Source organism: Tachyglossus aculeatus, chromosome 21 (genome assembly GCF_015852505.1).
Source record: "Tachyglossus aculeatus isolate mTacAcu1 chromosome 21, mTacAcu1.pri, whole genome shotgun sequence".
Classification (NCBI taxonomy): Eukaryota; Metazoa; Chordata; class Mammalia; order Monotremata; family Tachyglossidae; genus Tachyglossus; species Tachyglossus aculeatus.
In genome coordinates, this window is record NC_052086.1 from 39,778,776 (window position 1) to 39,801,805 (window position 23,030).

The 23,030-nt window shown below is 46.1% G+C and overlaps 1 protein-coding gene across 1 annotated transcript in view; it reads right to left on the minus strand.

The window, feature by feature from the left end:
* Positions 1-23,030, minus strand: part of SRRM4 (serine/arginine repetitive matrix 4) — a 218,255-nt gene that overhangs the window by 19,968 nt on the left and 175,257 nt on the right. Inside the window, exons 5-7 of the mRNA XM_038763306.1 lie at positions 22,859-22,885; positions 10,768-10,860; positions 7,507-7,672 (exon numbers count right to left, since the gene is read on the minus strand). Of these exons, the coding sequence (XP_038619234.1) occupies positions 7,507-7,672; positions 10,768-10,860; positions 22,859-22,885 (286 nt within the window). The remainder of the gene's footprint in view (positions 1-7,506; positions 7,673-10,767; positions 10,861-22,858; positions 22,886-23,030) is intronic.

The following is a 23,030-nucleotide window of genomic DNA, read 5'->3' on the forward strand; positions in this document are numbered from 1 at the left end:
ATAATTGTGGTACCTGTTGAGTGCTTACTACATGCCGAACAGTGCCCTAAGCGCTGGAATAGATATGGTATATTCATTCATTCAATCGTATTTATCGAAGGCTTCTTGTGTGCAGAGCACTGTACTAAGCGCTTGGGAAGTACAAGTCGGCAACATATAGAGACGGTCCCTTCCCAACAATGCAGATCGGACACAGTCCCTGTCTTTCTCTGAGGTGTTTGTTAAGAGCTTACTATGTGCCAAGCACTGTTCTAAGTGCTGGGGTAGATACAAGGTAATCAGGTTGTCCCATGTGGAGCTCACAGTCTTAAACCCCATTTTACTAATGAGGTAACCGAGGCACAGGGAAGTTAAGTGACTTGCCCAAAGCCACACAGCTGCAAATGGAGGAGTCAGGATTAGAACCCACGACCTCTGACTCCCAAGCTCCTGCTCGTTTGGCGTGGGACTCACCATGAAAGTAGGAGGAAGAGCAGGCATTGAATCCCCATTTTACAGATGAGGGAACTGAGGCACACAGAATAATAATCACAATTTTTACTCTTGTACTTCCCACCAACTTGTACTTCCCAAGTGCTTAGTACAGTGCTCTGCACACAGTAAGCATTCAATAAATACGATTGATGATGATGATGATGATTTACTATGTGCCAAGCACTGCTTTAAGTGATGCAGTGGATACAAGGTAATCAGATTGGACACAGGCCCTCCCAGTCTTTATCCCCATTTCACAGATGAGGCAACTGAGGCCCAAAGAAGCGAAGTGGTTTGCCCAGGGTCACACAGCAGACAAGTGGAGGAGTCGGGATTAGAACCCACATCCTTCTGAGTCCCAGGCCTGTGCTCCCATCCACAGAGAAGTGAAGTGACTAGCCCAAGGTCCCACAGCAGGCATCAGAATCCAGGTTCTCTAACTCCCAGGCCACATTGCTTCTTCTTTACCTACTTCCATCTCTGAAATGACACTACAGCACTTCAGTCAACACCTCCTCGGCTCCCCTCAGCCTGGAGGGAATAGCCTCATTCTGTCAGTTGCACGAACTCATTTAATCATGAAATTAATCAACTCCACTGAATTCGTTTTCCTACCCTCGACACTCCCAAAACGCAGCAGAAGTGGATATCACTCTGGAAATCTTGACTCTAGTTTCGGAGATTCTCCTTTGAATCGACCCAGAATGGAAAGCCCTAAGGCGGCAGCGTGGGGAAGAGTCAAAGGCGGATGATTGTGTCCATCCACGACCACGGCAGTAACTCAGATTTTGACTGCACGGAAGAAGGCAAAGCTAAACCGCTTCCATATCTCCGTCAAGAAAACTACGGATACACGTACCGGAACGGCTTTACGACAGACGATGGAACATAATGAAGAGTGGGTGTCCAGTGAGTCTCCCTGGGTCAGAAACGACTCGGCATTTGAAGAAGTTTTGGAGAAATCTAAAGCCTGCTCTCCTCTCCCTTTAGTAAGCATTCATTCTCCCACTTTAACCAAGAGGTGGACAGACCCCAGAAACAACGAATCCTCACTCTCTCTCCGGCTGATTTTATTGTTTTCAGTGAAAACTGAGCAAGCAACAACAGACCACCGTCCATAAAACTAGAGAGCCCCTGGTCCCCTCCGAATTCAGCTTCTCCTTTACGATCGGCAGGTCTGGCTCATCTCTCGGGTGCCTTAATCTGCTCTGTTAACACTTACATTTTTCGAACGAGTAATTAAATATCCATTGTGAACTTTGGTTCTCTTCGCTTTCTCCAGGAATCTCCCTCAGCCCTTGGGGGGATCTGGCAGAGTTATTTATTGTTTTGGTTTCAGATCATTATTTAATCAAGACGCCAAACAGCAACCTCTCTCTTACACTTCAAAATTTAATTTCAACTGAATTCCTAGATCAAGAGGCAGCAAAACCTAATAGGTTACAGAAATACAATCCGGGAGAGGATTCCAATTAAACTGAACAAGGCCATTTACTGAGCTTCAAATGGCCCCGTGGAGAGATATGGCTATAAAATTTCTTTCCGGCCATATGGGGTGTTAACTCTCTAGTGTAGAAAGCCTTGCTTGGTAGAGCTTGGCTGGGTTTTTTTTTTTTTTTTAATACATTCTCATTTCCAAGTGACATTAAGCATTTTTGTGGTTGTTGTTTCTGCTGCTTTTAATGTCCCTAGGTCCTCTAGTCATGACAGGAATGAGCAATGGGGGTCTCTGACCAGATGAATCCCTTGGGGGTCTTTGGAGGAGGGGGAGAGGGGAGGCATCTGTTGTTCTGGGAGGGGAAAGTGCCCAACTGAGCTGGATTGTTAGATTAAAACTGGATGCCCGCTGAGGAGAATCGGGGTTTGGGTTGGGAGATTGTATCTCGGTTCATGGGAATTCTGCCTATGGCTTGCCCAAAAGAGAGAGACGAAGACAGAAATAACAATAGCAATGATAACTACGGTAGTTGTTAAAGCACTTACTATGTTCCAAGCTCTGTTCTAAGCACTAAAGTAGATACAAGCTAATCAGGTTGGACAGATGAGGGAACTGAGGCCCAGAGAAGCGAAGTGACTTGTCCAAGGTCACACAGCAGCCGTGTGGGACGGTACCCAAGGTCACACAGCAGACAGTACCCCCACAGGTCAGTCTATCGCATTTATTGAACGCTTACCATGTGCAGAGTACTGTACTAAGCTCTCAGGAGAGTACAATACCACAATATGGGCAAATTCCCTGCCCACCTTGAGTTTAGAGGTCTGTTGGCTTGACATCTACCCTGTGTTGAGTGGAGAGTTGGCAGTTATCTTATTAATGTGGCTCAGTGGAAAGAGCCCAGGCTTTGGAGTCAGAGGTCATGGGTTCAAATCCCAGCTCCACCACTTGTCAGCTGTGTGACTTTGGGCGAGTCACTTAACTTCTCTGGGCCTCAGTTACCTCTGCTGTAAAATGGGGATTAAGACTGTGAGCCCCCCGTGGGACAACCTGATCACCTTGTAACTTCCCCAGCGCTTAGAACAGTGCTTTGCACGTAGTAAGCGCTTAATAAATGCCATTATTATTATTATTATTGTTATTAATCTAGGCTGGGCGGAGAGGCAGGTTGGATCCTTTGGACTCCAGAAAAAAATCCTGTTTGGGACCCAAATTATCCAGGGATGCTGTCTTCACTGGGCGCTTTAAAAGGAGAGTTGCAAACACTCCACCTGTGAAGACGCCTTGCATCTGTGTGTGTGGCCTAGTAGAAAGAGCCCAGATCTAGATGCCTAAAATTACACCTCGATTTACAACACAACCTTCCCGCCAATTATTCTGTTGTACTTTCCCGAGAGTCTCTCCCTACTTGGAATGTTACTTAAAGCTCCTCTCTACTTGGTCAAACATCCTGCCTTTCCGTTTATAACTTTCTTGACTCAAATGTGGTATTTTTAGAGTAAAATAAAATAATCTCTATGGAGCTAGGGGAGGAAACAGGTATCGTAAGTTCCCTTTCACGTAGGGGTATGTGTATATAGCTATAATTCTATTTATGCTGATGGTATTGACACCTGTCTACTTGTTTTGTTCTGTTATCTGTCTCCCCCTTCTAGACTGTGAGCCCGTTGTTGGGTAGGGACCGTCTCTATACGTTGCCGATTTGTACGTTTACTTTGTAGAGAAGCAGTGTGGCTTAATGGAAAGAGCACGGGCTTTGGATTCAGAGGTCATGGGTTCAAATCTCTGCTCCGCCACTTGTCAGCTGTGTGACTTTGGGCAAGTCACTTAACTTCTCTGGGCCTCAGTTACCTCATCTGTAAAATGGCGATTAAGACTGTGAGCCCCCTTGGAACAACCTGATCACCATGTAACTGCTCCAGCGCTTAGAACAGTACTTTGAACATAGTAAGCACTTAATAAATGCCATTATTATTATTATTATTATTATTATTATTCCCAAGTGCTAAGTACAATGCCCTGCACACAGTAAGCTCTCAATAAATATGATTGAATGAATGAATGAATGAATGAATGAATGAATTTAGGGCACACAGATTCCTCTCAGGAAAGATTTTCCCAACCTCATAGCTGCTCCAGGGTGTGGTTTACTGTCAGACAAGTGATTTGAGGTCACGCTTTCTTTCCGTACAGCCACTGAAGCCGAACAATTGCCACTGGACCTCAGTATTCTGACTCCCCACTGTGGGTCTGAGAGGGTACTGGAATTAAACGTAGACCCTCAAAGACAGGACATCAATGGTACGGCTGGAGGTTTTCAAAATCTCAAGAAATCTAGTCAGTCAATCATATTTATCAAAATCTTACAGTGTCAGAGTACTGTACTAAGGGCTTGGAATAGCGCTTAGAGAGTGCTTGGATTTAGCTGTTTATTGTTAATAACAATTATTATTACTATTACTATTATTATGGCATTTGTAAGCACTTATTATGTGCCAAGCACTGTTCTAAGCACTGGGGTAGATACAAGGTAATTAAGTTGTCCCATGTGGGGCTCACAGTCTTAATCCCCATTTTACAGTTGAGGTAGCAGATACAGAAAAGTTTAGTGGCTTGCCCAAGGTCACACAAGCAGAGAAGTGGCAGAGCCAGGATTAGAACCCACATCCTCCAACTCCCTAGCCGGTGCTCTTTCCACAGAGACACGCTGCTTCTCTTGTTATACTCTCCCAAGCGCTTAGTACAGTGCTCTACATACTGTAAGCACTCAATAAATACAACTGAATGAATGAATGGGAGTACAATATAGCAGACACATTCCCTGCCCAAGACAAGCTTACAGTCTAGAGGGGGAGACAGACATTACTATGAATAAAGAATTTATAATAGATATTTTAAAGCTATGTACTTTGGTACCTTGGGGTTGGGGCGATTATCAAGTGTCAGAAGGTCACAGTTTTTTTTGGCATTTACTAAATGCTTACTATGTGCAAAGCACTGTTCTAAGCGCAGGGGAGGTTACAAGGTAATCAGATTGTCCCATGGGGGGCTCACAGTCTTAACCCCCATTTTACAGATGAGGTAACTGAGGCCCAGAGAAGTTAAGTGACTTGAACAAAGTCACACAGCTGACAATTGGCGGAGCCAGGATTTGAACCCATGACCTCTGACTCCAAAGCCCGTGCTCTTTCCACTAAGCCACACTGCCTCTCTATGCCTAGATGACACAGAAGGGAAAGTGAGTCAGGGAAAAGAGGGAATAACTGGGGAAGGCTTCCTGGAGGAGATGTGGCCTCACTAATGCTTTGAAGGTGGAGAGAGTGGTGATCTGCTGTATACAGATGGGGAGAGAGTTCCAGGCTAGGGGGAGGGTGTGGGAAAGGGTTCGATGGCGCTTAGTACAGTGCTCTGCACATAGTAAGTGTTCAATAAATACCATTGATTGATTGATTGATTGATTGATTTGGGGGCTCTCCTCTGGGTCATTATCCCAGGGACAACAGGTGTGGAAGGAGGGGGAGACAAGGAGCCAACCAGACTGGGCTACTGGGGGGCTTCTAGGAATGCTATCCATCACTGAGGCACCCAAGACCCACCCTCTCACGGGAGTAGAGGCTGAGCGAGGCTTCAAAATATTCAGAACTGGGGGGGATTTTGCTCTTCCTGCACTGGAGATTGGGGGTGGAGAAGGGTAGGTTTGTTTTCGACAAGCGAAACTTGGTCATTTTCCTTTGTCTCCTCTGCTTCCTAAACTCCTTGCGGAGAGGGAATGTCTTCCCTTCACATGCTTTAAATTATTCTCCAGCATCTAGTGCTGCACAGAGTTGGTGTCCCCAAAGTAACGGTAATGCAGGCATTCATAAATAAATAAACAGAGGCTCAGGAACAAACCGCTGCTGCTCTCGAGCGTATTCTAAGTCAGGGATGGAATGGCTACCATGATTCACGCACGATGAAGCCTCTTGGTGGATGATTATTTCCATAAGGCCGTTTCACCTGAGAATCCTGTCTTTTCTCGGATGTTCTGTCACCCACACCCTTACCTCCCCACTCCGACGCCTCGATACCCGGCCTACAAACATGTCTCTCTTCTGGAAAACTATGGTCACCTCCCCAGCTGTGAGGCGGTTCCCGGACGGTCTTCTCACGCTTCCCAGCTGGGGCCAACTGCAAGCTGCTATTTTGGATTACGCACTGTTCTGCTTTATCTCCACCATGGCTGTTTTCATTCAATCGTATTTACTGAGCGCTTACTGTGTGCAGAGAACCGTACAAAGCATTTTCCACCCCCTCGGCTCGTTGAGAGCTGACTGTAAACACATCTGGACTTCAAGCGTCCAGGGAAAAAACGGGCGTCCCCTCTGTACTTCACGGGGAGTAGAGCTAAGGACCATCTTTTCTGGAAAGGACCCAAATTCAGCACCTAAGACTGTCTCGACTTGCAACGCAAGCTTCCTGCAAACTTTTCGGTTGTATTTTCCAGAGAATCGATCCCTTCTCGGAATGTTACTTAAAGCTCCTATCGACTTGGTCATACATCCTGGCTTTCCGTTTACACCTTTCTTGTTTCAAATGTGGTACGTTTAGTGGAACTATAAATCATCTCTATGGAGCTAGGGGAGAAAACGGGTATCATAAATTCACTCACACACAGGTGTAACTAAGGCCTACAGCTCCCTCTCGGGAAAGAAAGGATATCTTTTTGTGAAACCACGTCGGCATCCAGTACTTGGTGAACATTCTCAGATATGAAGGGATGGTGGTTTGAAGAGATCATTGGGTTGAGGTTGGGGAGCTTGGGTGTCGCTTCAATTCTGTGGGCCTCAGTCCCCGCCCCCCCTCAACTGCAAAATGGGCCTAAATGGGCTGAAAAAGACTAGTCTTCTGCCTATCTGCCAGAGGCCCTAATATTAAATAGGGGAATTTAAACAGTGTTCTTTGAGCTACTAGGAGAATAACCATCCATAAATTCAATGTCACATTGTCATTCTGAAATGAATCCTGGCCAGAAACATCATCTTCTCTCTCCCTGAAAGGTGAGTGGGGGTGTGTGTGATTGGGGGTGTGGGGTGTGTGATTGGGGGTTTGTGGGGTGTGTGTGTGTGAGTATGTGTGTGAGAGAGAGATAAATTGAGTTGGCCATGGCCCTGCAAGACTGAACCATGGCTAAGGTCACCCAGATGACAGTTTCGTCTCAGAACCAAAGAAAACTCCCACAGATCAGAAAACCCTCATCCTCCGGATCACAAAAATGTCCCTGCAAAAAACACTGTTTACAGTCCACGTCTCATTAAATGCCCCCTACATTAAAGCCTGAAAAACTCATTTCTTTCCCTCCCCTTCCCCCCCGCCCTCCTGAAGAATCCCTCCCTGCCCCTTGTGACTGAGTTGAAGACCACTGACTTTTAGACATATTTGTGTCACAAATAAATAATCCAGTTTTAAACCAACCAGATCTGACACCTCCAAAATTATTAAAAAAAAATCCTATGTAGGTTATTTGGGTTGGGTTTTTTTTTTTTTTTTGGTTTTGGTTTATTGTTTTCCCAGGTGTCCTGGGCTAGCCCAAGCAGAGAGGGGCATCATGGAATACTTACGACATCCTTGGCCGAGAAGAGACCGTAGAGCTGAAGGGTTTGGGTCCGGGGATGGCCGGGACGGGCCTTGGGGCTCACGGTTCCCTTTCGGATGGCCCGGGAGCCGTGGCGAGAATGCCTCCTTCTGGATTTCCGCCTTCCTTCCTGTGACCTGGCTCTGGGCCTGCTGGGAAAGTTGGGAATGTCGTGGGACTTAGGAAGCCCAAGGGGGCTTGGAAGGGTCAGTGGTAGTAGTAGACTGAAAACTGTAAGCTTGTTTTGGGCAGGGAGTGTATCTGCCAACTTTGTTGTATTGTACGCTCCCGAGCTCTGAACACAGTGCTCTGCACACAGTAAGCAGTGAATAAATACCACTGATGACGACAGTTCTGGGCATAGAGACTGTGAGCCCCATGTAGGACAGGGATTATGCCCAACTCAATTTGTTTGTACCCACCCCAGCGCTTAGTACAGTGCCTGGCACATTGTAAGTGCTTAACTTAAGCTTAACTTAAGCTTAACTTAACTTAAGCGCTTAGTACAGTGCTCTACACACAGTAAGCGCTCAATAAATACGATTGATTGATTAACAAATACAATTATTATTATTATCATAGAAATAATAGTCATTCAATTCACCCAAACGTATCTCATTCAATCAGTTTCATTCATTCAATCGTACTCTCATGGTTGATGATAGTATTAGTAGTAATAGAAGTAGTCATAGTAGCTCAATTACAATCAATCTATGGTATTTATTAAATTAAGCACTTACTGGGGGCAGAGCACTGTACTAAGCTCTTGGGAGAGTACGTTACAACAGAATTGACAGTCAGGTTACATAATCCATGTCAATAATAAATATCCATCAAAACCAAGAGGGTTTTGAGGGGTTCTTTGGGGAATGGGAGTAGGGGCTTGGGGCTGGAGTTAAATGACAGCAAGAGGATCATTTAACCTATCTGGATTTCAAATCCACCTTCAGGCTAAAAGTCAGTCTAGTGGTGCTAATTGAGCACTTACTGTGTGCAGAGCACTGTACTAAGCCCTGGGGAGAGTAGCCTACAACAGAATTAAAAGACAGGTTATATAATAATAATAGGAAGAATAATAATGATGGCATTTATTAAGCGCTTACTATGTGCAAAGCACTGTTCTAAGCACTGGGGAGGGTACAAGGTAATCAGGTTGTCCCACGGGGGGGCTCACAGTCTTCACCCCATTTTACAGATGAGGTAACTGAGGCCCAGAGAAGTGACTTGCCCAAAGTCACTCAGCTGACAATTGGCAGAGCCGGGATTTGAACCCATGACCTCTGGCTCCAAAGCCCATGCTCTTTCCACTGAGCCACGCTGCTTCTCCTATCTTCTCTTATTATATAATAATAATAGTAATTGGTTTTTTGTGATGAGCTTACTAAGTGCCAGGCACTTGTGGGGGATACAAACAAATCAGGTGGACACAGTTCCTGCCCCAAACGGAGCTCACAGTCTCAGATGAGGTAACTGAGGCCCAGAGAAGTGAAGTGACTTGTCCAAGGTCACACAGCAGGTAAGTGGCAGAGCTGGGATTAGAACCCATGACCTTGTGACTCCCAAGCCTGTTCTCTATTCACTACGCCGTGCTGCTTCTCTTAAACAGCAGCACGGCAGTGGAAAGAACACGGGCTTTGGAGTCAGAGGTCATGGGTTCAAATCCCAGCTCCGCCAATTGTCAGCCGTGTGACTTTGGGCAGGTCACTTCACTTCTATGGTCCTCAGTTACCTCATCTGTAAAATGGGGATTAAGACTGTGAGCCCGCCGTGGGACAACCTGATCTTGTAACCTTCCTAGAACTTAAAAACAGTGCTTTGCACATAGTAAGCGCTTAATAAATGCCATCATCATTATTATTATTAATACATAGTAATAATAAATAATCAAGCTCATCAAAGCCAAGAGGGTTTTGAGGGGGGTTTTTTTTGAGAGGTCACTTAACCTCTCGTCTCTCAAATCCTCCTTCAGACTAGAAGTCATTCCGCCATTCATTTAGTGGAATTTACTGAACACTTACTGTGGGCAGAGCCCTGTACCGGAAGAGGATAATATGACAATAAACAGACCCATTCCCTGCCCACAACAAGCTTACAGTCTAGAGGGACAAGCAATGGACAACACATCACTCCCTTCCTTTCTTACAGGAGCCAGGAGCATGGAATGACCCAGGCCTGAAGGATAGCTATGAACTGTAGACTGGAAGCTTGCTGTGGGTAGGGAATGTGTCTGTTTATTGTTGTATTGTACTCTCCCAAGTGCTTAGTACGGTGCTCGGCACCCATTAAGCATTCAATAAATAATCATAATAATGGTATTTGTTAAGCGCCTATTATGTGCCGAGCACTGTTCGAAACGCTGGGGGAGATACAAGGTAATCAGGTTGTCCCATGTGGGGCTCACTGCCTTAATCCCCATTTCACAGATGGGGTAACAGAGGCACAGAGAAGTTAAGTGGCTTGCCCAAGGTCATGAAGCAGATGAGTGGAGGAGCCGTGATTAGAACCCACATCCTCTGACTCCCAAGCCCGGCCTTTCTCCACTAGGCCACGCTTAAATACCATAGAATGAATGAATGAATAAAAAGCAGAATAGCAGTGTGGCTCAGTAGAAAGAGCCCGGGTTTTGGAGTCAGTAGTCATGGGTTCAAATCCCGGCTCTGCCACTTGTCAGCTGTGGGACTTTGGGCAAGTCACTTAATAATAATAATAATGATAGCATTTATTAAGCACTTAGTATGTGCAAAGCACTGTTCTAAGCACTGGGGAGGTTACAAGTTGATCAGGTTGTCCAATGGTGGGGCTTACAGTCTTCATCCCCATTTTACAGATGAGGGAACTGGGGCCCGGAGAAGTTAAGTGACTTGCCCAAAGTCACACAGCTGACAATTAGAGGAGCCAGGATTTGAACCCATGACCTCTGACTCCAAAGCCAGTGCTCTTTCCACTGAGCCAGCCCAGCCACTACTGAGCCAGCCCAGCCACTACTACTTAACTTCTCTGGGCCTCAGTGACCTCATTTGTAAAATGGGGATTAAGATTGTGAGTCCCCCGTGGGACAACCTGATCACCTTGTAACCTCCCCAGCGCTTAGAAAAGTGCTTTGCACTTAGTAAGCACTTATAAATGCCATTATTATTATTATTATTATTATTAAGTGGGTGGCAGAGAAAGGACAGGTGGGGGGAAGGGGGCACAGAGGGACATTTTTTGGAAGTCCCTTCCCACTCAGGAAAGAGAGCGCCATTACCTGCTGGAGCAGCTGGAGGAACGGGACTCGGAGCTGTCGGACCGGGCATGGTGGCGATGCCGACGATGCGATTTTCGGGGCCGGCTCTGAGATCTTGTGTAGACGGAGGAAAAAGAGAGAATCGCTCTTTGGCTCGGCTCTTTCTCTGCGAATAGTCCCCGGGCCTAGGCCCCCTTGAGCACCCCTGAAGACCCCCCGGGACAGCAGCTTCTCCCATGGGGGATGTGGCCCAGATCAAGCTGCTCAAGGGCGGACAAACATCCCTTTAAGAGTTGTGGGACATGAGACCGTCAGTAATGGTGCCACTGGATCATCATCCATCCGTCCATCCATCCCGGGACCCTTGAAAGGAAGCACGGGACTTCCTTAGGCTCCTTCATCCTAGTCCTGAGGCCTGGACCACTGAACCTGACATTTTCCCTCTGTATTTCTTAATCATCATAATAATGGTGGTATCTGTTAAGCGCTTACTGTCATCATCATCATCAATCGTATTTATTGAGCGCTTACTATGTGCAGAGCACTGTACTAAGCGCTTGGGAAGTACAAATTGGCAACATATACAGTCCCTACCCAACAGTGGGCTCACAATCTAAAAGGGGGAGACAGAGAACAAAACCAAACATGCTAACAAAATAAAATAAATAGAATAGATATGTACAAGTAAAATAAATAAATAAATAAATAAATAGAGTAATAAATATGTACAAACATATATACATATATACAGGTGCTGTGGGGAAGGGAAGGAGGTAAGATGGGGGGGATGGAGAGGGGGACGAGGGGGAGAGGAAGGAAGGGGCTCAGTCTGGGAAGGCCTATTTATTTCATTTTGTTAGTATGTTTGGTTTTGTTCTCTGTCTCCCCCTTTTAGACTGTGAGCCCACTGTTGGGTAGGGACTGTCTCTATATGTTGCCAATTTGTACTTCCCAAGCGCTTAGTACAGTGCTCTGCACACAGTAAGCGCTCAATAAATACGATTGATGATGATGATGATGATGTACTAAGCACCGGAGAAGATATGCGGTAATTGGGTTGGGCACAGTTCCTGCCCCACGTAATAATAATAATTGTGGTATTTGTTAAGTGATTACTGTGTACCGGGTGCTGTATTGAGCACAGGAGTAGATACAAGGTTGGGGACAGTTCGTGTCCCACATAATAATAATAATAATAATTGTGGTATTTGTTAAGCGCTTACTATGTGCCAGGCACTGTACTAAGAGCTGGGGAAGATATGCAGTAATTGGGTTCCTATCCCACATAATAATAATAATTGTGGTATTTGTTAAGTGCTTACTGTGTGCCTGGTGCTGTACTGAGAGCAGGAGTAGATACAAGGTTGGGGACAGTTCATGTCCCACATAATAATAATAATAATTGTGGTATTTGTTAAGCGCTATGTGCCAGGCACTGTACTAAATGCTGGGGTGGGCAAAAGTAAGTCAGGTTGGAGACAATCCCTGTCCCACGTGGGGCTCACAGTTTCAATCCCCCTTTTGCAGATGAGGTAACTGAGGCCCCAAGAAGAGAAGTGTATTGCCTAACTTCACACAACAGATAAGTGGTGGATCTGGGATTAGAACCCATGACATTTTGACTCCCCAGGCCCGTGCTCTAGCTACTATGCCATGCTGCTCACAGTCTTAATCCCCATTTTACAGATGAGGTAACTGAGGCACAAGACCCTAAGTGACTTGCCCAATATCAGCCAGCAGACAAGTGACGGAGCCCGGATTAGTGCCCGTGACCATTTTGTTAGTATGTTTGGTTTTGTTCTCTGTCTCCCCCTTTTAGACTGCGAGCCCACTGTTGGGTAGGGACTGTCTCTATATGTTGCCAATTTGTACTTCCCAAGCGCTTAGTACAGTGCTCTGCACATAGTAAGCGCTCAATAAATACGATTGATGATGATGATGATGATGACCTTCTGACTTTCGGGCCCGAGATCTCTGCCATTGAGAGAGGAGAGAGAGAGAGCAGAGAGAGCATGCCATGCCATTCTTACTTTCTCTCTAGTAAACCATTATGGATTCTTGTACAAACCCTTCTCGAAACCACCTGGAATTTCCTGTGGGAACAAATCCCATGTTTATCACCCTCTGGGTAAAGAAGAGTTTTCATAGTTTATTCTGATCCATCCACCTTCAAGCTTCAGCGGGAATACCTGAGAAGCAGCATGGCCTAGTGGATAGAGCACAGGCCTGGAGTAAAAAGGTCCTGGCTTCTAATTCCAACTCCACTTGCTTGTCCGCTGAGGGATCTTGGGCAGGTCACTTCACTTTTCTGGGCCTCGGTTACCTCATCTGTAAAGTGGGGATTAAGCCTGTGATCCCCATATTAGAAACAGACTGTGTCCAGTTTGATTACTTTATATCTACCCCAGGGCTTAGAAAAGTTTCTGGCCCAAAGTAAGCGCTTAATATCAAAAGAAAAGAAAACACCCAATCCTGGGATTGTGGGATTTGGTAAATAACATTTCTGCATTTGTCCTGTCCTCTTTCTCCACGATACTGTTAAACTTCCACCATTTTCCCCTCTCAGTCTTCTTCAGAACTGACTGGTCCTGGTCCTCTTCATTCCTCTAGTCATCTTTCCAGATGGCTGAAAACGATCACGGGAAATTCTGATCTGCCTCCCTCCTGCCTGGAATTCCCTTCCCTTTAATAATAATAATAGTATTTATTAAGCGCTCACTATGTGCAAAGCACTGTTCTAAGTGCTGGGGAGGTTACAAGGTGATCATGTTGTCCCCCGGGGGCTCACAGTCTTAATCCCCATTTTACAGATGAGGGAACTGAGGCACAGAGAAGTTGTGACTTGCCCAAAGTCACACAGTTGACAATTGGCAGAGCTGGGATTTGAACCCATGACCTCTGACTCCAAAGCCCGGGCTCTTTCCACTGAGCCACGCTGCTTTCACATCGTGTCCGGCAGACCACTGCTTCAGAGGCCTTCCAAAATCCCAGTTCCTCCAGGAGGCCTTCCATGATTAATCTCTCAACTCCCCGCCCTTATTGCTCCCTCATCTATCACTTCAACACTCCCACCCACCAACCCACCCGCCTCTGACCGACTCCATAGCATTGATATTCTTATCTTTATACTCTCTTCTCCTATCTCTAATTTAATTTAGTGTCTGCCTCTCCCGCTAGACTGCAAACTCCTTTTTTTATGGTACTGGTTAAGCGCTTACTACGTGCCAAGCTCTGTACTAAGTGCTGGGGTAGATACAAACTAATCAGGTTAATCAGACTGGACACAGTCCATGTCCCACATGCGGCTCACAGTCTTAATCCCCATTTTACAGTTGCGGAAACTGAGGCACAGAGAAGTGAAGTGACTTGCCCAAGGTCACAGAGCAGACAAAGAGCGGAGCCGGGATTAGAACCCAGGTCCTTCCGACTCTGGGCCTGTGATTTTTCCACTAGGCCTGGCTACCTCGCCTTAAGGTCAGGGATCACATCTTAATAATATAATAATAATAATGATGGCATTTGTTAAGCGCTTACTATGTGCCAAGCACTGTTCTAAGCGCTGGGCAGGGATACAAGGTGATCAGGTTGTCCCACATGGGGCTCCCAGTCTTCATCCCCATTTTACAGATGAGGTCACTGAGGCCCAGAGAAGTGAAGTGACTTGCCCAAAGTCACATAGCTGACAAGTGGTGGATCCGGGATTAGAACCCATGACCTCTGGCTCCCAAGCCCGGGCTCTTTCCACTGAGCCACGCTGCTTCTTAATCTTGCACTTCTTCTTGTGAAGGGAACCATTCTGCACGGATGAAGCACCTTATCCACAATTCACAAATGTACCCTTTCTGCCCGCTCCTTTGCTTATGCACTTTCATGCCAGTAATAATAATAATAATAATAATGGCATTTATTAAGCACTTACTATGTGCAAAGCACTGTTCTAAGCACTGGGGAGGTTACAAGGGGATCAGGTTGTACCACAGAGGGCTCACAGTCTTAGTCCCCATTTTACAGATGAGGGAACTGAGGCACAGAGAAGTGAAGTGACTTGCCCAAAGTCACACAGCTGACAGTTGGCAGAGTCGGGATTTGAACCCATGACCTCTGACTCCAAATCCCGGGCTCTTTCCACTGAGCCACGCTGCTTCACAAAAAAATGAACTGTTCATTAGAAACAGGGGACAACCCCCGAAGAACAGCTCCACATTATCTGCGTCTACCCTGTTGATTTGAAAATCAGGGTCTATAATCAATTCAGATTTTAAAAATTCACTTGGGCTTCTGAACAGCCCCCGGGGTTATTTCTGTAGCAGAAGCCTGTCTTCAGGCTCAAACTTGATAATAATAATAATAATGATGGTATTTGTTAAGCGCTTACAATGTGCCAAGCACTGTTCTAAGCGCTGGGGCAGATATAATGTAAAGAGGTTGTCCCACGTGGTGCTCACAGTCTTCATCCCCATTGTACAGATGAGGTCACTGATGCCCAGAGAAGTGAAGTGACTTGCCCAGAGTCACGCAGCTGACAAGTGGCGGAGTCAGGATTAGAACCCATGACCTCTGACTCCCAAGCCCGGGCTCTTTCCACTAACCCACGCTGCTTCTCTATCTGGGGCCCTCACTCCATCTGACAGTCAGCTTCTTTGGGTGACCCTCCCACAGGCCAACTAATCCATCCCTCTGCCTCCAGGCAGCAAGACTGTGCCTAAATCTTTTATTCAATCCTATTTATTGAGCGCTTACTGTGTGCAGAGCACTGTATTAAGTGCTTGGGATAGTACACTATAACAACAGACACATTCCTGCTCACAACGAGTTCACAGTCTAGAGGGGCAGACTTAAATATAAATAAATAAATTCACAAATAAATTACAGATACATACATCTGTGCTGCGGGGCTGGGAATCTTCTTACCTTAGGATGACTCAGCCCCAGTGTGGGTTAAATCCTCTAGACTGTAAGCTCCTTGTGGGCAGGGAATGTGTCTGTTTATTATTGTATTGTCCTTTCCCAAGAGCTTAGTACAGTGCTCTGCACACAGTAAGCACTCAATAAATAGGATTGACTGAATGAAAGAAAGCATGGGAACCGGTTATTGAGCGCTCACTGTGTGCAGAGCACTGTACTAACCGCTTGGAAGAGTACACTATAACAACAGATACATTCCTGCTCACAAGGAGCTCACAGTCTAGAGGGGGAGACAGGCATGAATAAAAATAAATAAATAAATAAATAAATAAATAAACAAACAAACAAATAAATAAATAAATAAATAACAGATATATGCATCTGTGCTGTGGGGCTGGGAATCTTCTCACCATAGGGTGAATCGGCCTCAATGTGGGGAAAGTCCTCTAGACTGTAAGTTCCTTGTGGGCAGGGAATGTGTCTGTTTATTACTGTATTGTCCTCTCCCAAGCGCTTAGTACAGTGCTCTGCACACAGTAAGCGCTCAATAAATACGATTGAATGAGTGAATGAAAGTGTGGGAACCAGTTACTGAGTGCTCTGCACTGTAGTAAGCCCTTGGGAGAGTACACTGTAATAACAAACACATTCCTGCTCACAACGAGCTCACAGTCTAGAGGGGGAGACAGACATGAATATAAATAAATAGATAAATAAATGAATAAATAGATAAATAAATAAATAAATAACAGATACATATACCTGTGCTGTGGGGCTGGGAATCTTCTCACCTTAAGGTGAATCTGCCTCAGTGTGGGGAAAGTCCTCTAGACTGTCAGTTCCTTGTGGGCAGGGAATGTGTCTGTTTATTATTGTATTGTCCTCTCCCAAGCGCTTAGTACAGTGCTCTGCACACAGTAAGTGCCCAATAAATATGATAGAATGAGTGAATGAAAGTGTGGGAACCAGTTATTGAGTGCTTACTGTGTGCAGAGCACTGTAGTAAGCCCTTGGGAGAGTACACTGTAATAACACATTCCTGCTCACAATGAGCTCATAGTCTAGAGGGGGAGACAGACATGAATATAAATGAATAGATAAATAAATGCATAAATAGATAAATAAGTAAATAACAGATACATACATCTGTGCTGTGGGGTTGGGAATCTTCTCACCTTGGGGTGAATCAGCCCCAGTGTGGGGAAAGGCCTCTAGACTGTCAGTTCCTTGTGGGCAGGGAATGTGTCTGTTTATTTTTGTATTGTCCTCTCCCAAGCGCTTAGTACAGTGCTCTGCACACAGTAAGCGCTCAATAAATACGATTGAATGGGTGAATGAAAGTGTGGGAACCAGTTATTGAGTACTTACTGTGTGCAGAGCACTGTAGTAAGCCCTTGGGAGAGTACACTGTAATAACACATTCGTGCTCACAATGAGCTCACAGTCTAGAGGGGGAGACAGACATGAATATAAATGAATAGATAAATAAATGCATAAATAGATAAATTAGTAAATAACAGATACATACATCTGTGCTGTGGGGTTGGGAATCTTCTCACCTTGGGGTGAATCAGCCCCAGTGTGGGGAAAGGCCTCTAGACTGTCAGTTCCTTGTGGGCAGGGAATGTGTCTGTTTATTATTGTATTGTCCTCTCCCAAGCGCTTAGTACAGTGCTCTGCACACAGTAAGCGCTCAATAAATACGATTGAATGGGTGAATGAAAGTGTGGGAACCAGTTATTGAGTACTTACTGTGTGCAGAGCACTGTAGTAAGCCCTTGGGAGAGTACACTGTAATAACACATTCGTGCTCACAATGAGCTCACAGTCTAGAGGGGGAGACAGACATGAATATAAATAAATAGATAAATAATAAATAAATAAATGAATAAATAAATAAATAAATAAATAAATAAATAATAGATGCATACATCTGTGCTGTGGGGTTCGGAATCTTCTCACCTTAGGGTGAATCGGCCTCAGTGTGGGGAAAGTCCTCTAGACTGTAAGTTCCTTGTGGGCAGGGAATGTGTTTATTATTGTTTTGTCCTCTCCCAAGTGCTTAGTACAGTGCTCTGCACACAGTAAGTGCTCAATAAATACGATTGAATGAATGATGGCATGAATGAATGAAATCGTGAGGACCGGAAGCCCTTTCCGGTTCCCGGGACCATTAGCTTCTGCCTCGGTTCTCCACTTCCAGGTGGGCTGGCCCTGTCCACCCCAACTCCAGTGCTTTAAGGGCTCTTTGTTCTGTCCCTTCATCATGCTGGGAGCTTTCCCAGCAGCATGGCTCCGTGGAAAGAGCCCAGGATTTGGAGTCAGAGGTCATGGGTTCAAATCCCCGCTCCGCCAACTGTCAGCTGTGTGACTTTGGGCAAGTCACTTCACTTCTCTGGGCCTCAGTTCCCTCATCTGTAAAATGGGGATTAAAACTGTGTGTGCCCCCCGTGGGACAACCTGATCACCTTGTAACCTCCCCAGTGCTTAGAACAGTGCTTGGCACATAGTAAGCGCTTAACAAAAACCAACATTATTATTATTATCATTATTTCCCTCGCTGACCCTCACCTGCTCTCCCTGGGTCATGGCAGGTCTGGAGTTGGTCTGAGCAAAAATAAGCAGTGTGGCCTAGTGGATAGAGCCCAGGCCTGACCCTGGGTTCTAGTTCCGGCTCCATCCCTTGTCTGCTGTTGGACCTTAGGCTGGTCACTTCACTTCTCTGTGCCTCAGGTAACTCATCGGCAAGATGGGGATTAAGACTGTGAGCCACAAGTGGGACAGGGACTGTGTCCAACCTGACTAGCTTATAACAACCAGAGTTTAGCACAGTGCCTGGCACATAGTAAGTTCTTACCAAATACCACAAAAAAGAGAGAAAAAGAGAAAGACTGAACTAATGCTCCCAGAGGCACAAAGCACCCCTCTCCTCCCTTGTCCTCTTCAGGAGAAAACTTTCGATTTCCCCCAGTCTAGTTTGAGCCTTCCTTTAAGAGTCTAACTGTTGTTGATGGGAAAACAGATACCAATATTTGCAGGTTTGGGATTTGTAACCAGATTCCTTTTTCATTTGGCAGTGAACTGAACTCTGCAGGCGATGTTATCTGATTTAAATTTCTACTACCAGCTAATAAAACAAGAAACAGTTGGAACCTGCAATGCAGCTCCTTAGGAAATCTTTATCGATTGTACACACATTTGATTAAACCCGCGCACACATGCAGGCACACACACACCACTTAAAAAAAAATCCTGACTTTTCAAGGGCAGGTCCTCACCCACAGGTTATAGGGGGACTACTTACTGTTTTTTGTGTTTTCTTTCTTCCTTTCTTTTACTTTTTGGGCTCGAGGAGCTAAATGAGAAATAGCTAATTAATTGGAAGATGTTAAATTCTAACTAAAATCCAAGACACAAAATGTTTCGAACACACTATATCACCGGGTCGCGAAGAGATGACGAACGCTAATCAGAGTCCTAGGAAAACAATGCTGGCCAGTGCCATGGTCTGGTTTGTTGCTTGGATTAGGGAAAGTAGTGGAATAAGTCCACTTTCCCAGAAGCAAGGAGACAACGCCAGTTCTGGGAAAGGGAAAATTGCTTGGCTCCTTAACTTGGCAGCTCTGTTTTGAGGGACAGGATAATAATAATAATTGTAGTAGTAGTAATAGTAATAATAATGATAATTGTTAAGCACTTATTATGTGCCAGGCACTGTTCTAAGAGCTATTGCCAATCAGGTTGGACACAGTCCCATGTGGGGCAGGGAGAGAGTGTGTTTGTGTGTGTGTCTGTGTGTCTGCGTCTGTGATGGGGGCAGAAAGGAGAGAAGGAGATGTTGGGAGATTGAGAGTGGGAATTCTTTGTATTGATGACTGTCTCCTCGCCTCTAGGCTGTAAGCTTGTTGTGGGCAGGGACTGTGTCTGTTTATTGTTGCATTGTCCTCTCCCAAGCACTTAGTACTATACACAATAAGCACTCAATAAATATCACTGAATGAATGAATGTGGGAAGGAAGACTGTGAGCCCGCTCTTCTAGACTATGAGCCCGCTGTTGGGTAGGGACCGTCTCTATATGTTGCCAGCTTGTACTTCCCAAGCGCTTAGTACAGTGCTCTGCACACCGTAAGCGCTCAATAAATACGATTGAATAAATGAATGAAAGTAACCTCTGCACACAGTAAGCGCTCAATAAATATGATTAATAATAATAATAATAATGATAGCATTTATTAAGCACTTACTATGTGCAAAGCCCTGTTCTAAGTGCTGGGGAGGTTACAAGGTGATCAGGTTGTTCCACGGGGGGGCTCACAGTCTTCATCCCCATTTTCCAGATGAGGGAACTGAGGCCCAGAGAAGTGAAGTGACTTGCCCAGAGTCATACAGCTGACAGTTGGTGGAGTCGGGATTTGAAACCATGACCTCTGACTCCAAAGCCCCGGCTCTCGTGAATAACCACCGCAAAAGGAGACTTTGTTCCAGGGGTAAACACTGAGAAGAGCTCTGAGTGACAAATATGGAGGTAAATAAGGTTTTCAGGAAAGGGGTGGGGCACTCCCCGGAGACCATCAGTAAGTGTTCAGTAAATACCCCCATCAGGGGCCTCTCCCAGGCTACTGAGCATCTATTTGGCTTTCAGGGCAGGCCAGGGGGATGGGGAGGGCCAGGGTGGTGAGGTGGGGAGGCAGAGAGGAGGGAGGAAGGGAGAGATGAGGAGGAAGCAGGGAGGAAAAGAGGAAGGAGGGAGAGAGAATAATAATAAGGAAGGAGGGAGAGAGAATAATAATAATTATGGTATTTGTTAAGCACTCACATTGTGCCAGGCTCTGTACTAAGCGCTGGGGTGACTACAAGCAAATCGGGTTGGACACAGTCCCTGTCTCACGTGGGGCACCCAGTTTCAACCCCCATTTTACAGATGAAGTAACTGAGGCGAAGTGACGGGTCCAAGGTCACCCAGCAGACAAGTAGAGGATCTGAGATTAGAACCCATGACCTTTTGAATTCCAGAACCAGGCTCTGGGGGAAGGGAAGAGGGTGGGAAGGAGAGGGAAGGGAAGAGGAAAGAGGGAGGATGGACGGAGGGAGAAAGGAGGGAGGAAGGGGAGAGGGAGGCCCCCTGCAATTTGAAAGCCCACGACTTGGCTACTCTCCTCCCCATCCTGAGCAGGATGTGACCCTAGGGGAAGCCACAGAGCCCAGTGGAAAGAGTCCCGACCTGAGAGTCCGAGGATCTGGGTTCTAATCCTGCCTCTGCCACTTTTCTGCTGTGACCCTGAACAAACCACTTCACTTCTCTGTGCCTCCCTTCCCTCAACTGCAAAATGGGGATTCAATATCTCTTCTCCCTCCTACTTAGATTGGGAGCCCCATGTGGGAAATGGCCATCTTGCCTATACCCCAGAGTTTAGTGTAGTGCCTGGCCCATTAGTAAGTGCTTAACAAATACCACAGTTGTTATTGTTATTATCATTATTAATATTATTATCATTAATATCATTAGAAGGGCTGCAAAGCCACAGATCCCGGACTTACCGGGTGATGGCTGTGAGCTGCCAGGAGAGGAAGAAAGCGGGGAGAGAAGGTAATTACCATCTGAGGAAGATCTGAACTCCATGCCTAAGTGGTGCTAGGGGGGAGTTCTGGCTCTCTTGGTGTGCGCTTTCTCCCTCTCTCTTCCTCTCACCCCTTCTTTCTCTCTTCCTTTCACTTCTTTCCCTCCCTCTCTGTGTCTCTCTCTTCCCCTCTTTCAGTGCCTCTTTTTTTCTCTCCCTCTCTCTCCCTATCTTTTTCTTTCCCCCCATATCTTCCTTTCTCTTCCCCCCTCTCTGGGCCTCTCTCTCTCCCTCTCTCCCCTCTCCTGTCTTTCCTTTCCCCCCTCTTGTCTCTCCCTCTCACTCCTCTCTCCCCCCTTTCCCCTTTCTTTCCCTCTCCCTTCTCTCTTCCCCTCTCTTTATGTGTCTCTTTCTATCCCCCTCTCTCCCCCTCTGACTGTGTCTCTCTCTCTCCCTCTCTCTTCTCTCCTCCCTTCTCCCCCTCTTGTCTCTCCCTCTCACTCTTCTCACCCCACTTTCCCCTTTCTTTCCTTCTCCCTTCTCTCTCCCCCTCTCTCTCCTCTCCTCTCTTTCCTTCTCACCCTTTTTTCTCTCCTTCTCACTCCTCTGTCCTCCCTCTTGCCCTTTCTTTCCCTCTCCCTTCTCTCTCCCCCTCTCTTTGTGTGTCTCTCTTTCTCTCCCCCTCTGTGACCTTGTCTCTCTCTTTCTCTTCCTTTCTCTCCACCCTCTGTGTTTCTCTCTTACTCTCCCTCTCTCTCCCCATCTTTCCGTCTTTTTCTCTCCCACTTGCTCTTTTTTTAATATGATGTTAAGCGCTTACTATGTGCCAGGTACTGCTCTAAGCACTGGGTTAGTTACAAGATAATCAGTCCCTGTCCCACGTGGGGCTCACAATCTCAATCCCCATTTTACGGATGAGGGAACTGAGGCCGAGAGAAGTGAAGTGACTTGCCCAAGGTCACACAGCAGATGAGCGGCGGAGGTGGGATTAGAACCCCGGCTTGGGATCAGGGCGCTGGCTTCCATGGAGGGGTCACCGGGCGTGCAGCATGTTTAGAACCCAGGTCCTTATGACTCCCTCTCTCTCTCCATCTTTCTCCCTCTCCCCGTGCCTCATCCCATCACCACTCTGTCCACCTGTGAACTTAGCACAGTCACAGAGCAGAGATTGGAGTGACACCTTCCTCTGATCTACCTGAAAGCAAATAATAATAATAATGATGCTGATGGTATATGGTAAGCACCTACTACATGCCAAACGGTACTAAGCATTGGGGTGCATGCAAGGAAATCACACTGGACACAGTCCATGTCCCACAAGAGGCTCACAATTTCTAGACTGTGAGCCCGTTGTTGGGTAGGGACCGTCTCTATATGTTGCCAACTTGTACTTCCCAAGCTCTTAGTACAGTGCTCTGCACACAGTAAGTGCTCAATAAATACGATTGAATGAATGAATGAATCCCCAATTTACAAATGAGGGTTCGGAGGCACAGAAAAGCGAAGTGACTTGCCCAAGGTCACCCAGCAGACAAGTGACAAAGCCAGGGTTTGAACCCAGATCTTTCTGAGTCCCAGGCCTGTGTTCTGGGTCACAACACTTCTCTTGGCACAAAAAGATAACTGAGGAAGCCAGGGAGACTCTTACCTGTGTCTTCTTTTCTTGGAGGAGGAACTGCAAAAAAGGGAACAAGACAGATAGATTGGACTCCTCCTCCCTATTTGAAGATCGTTCCGGGTATCTAGTGGGGTCACCTGCATCTCATTAGATTCTCCCAACCGATTTACGTGTGCGTTTCTCTCTTGGGTTCGCAGAATGG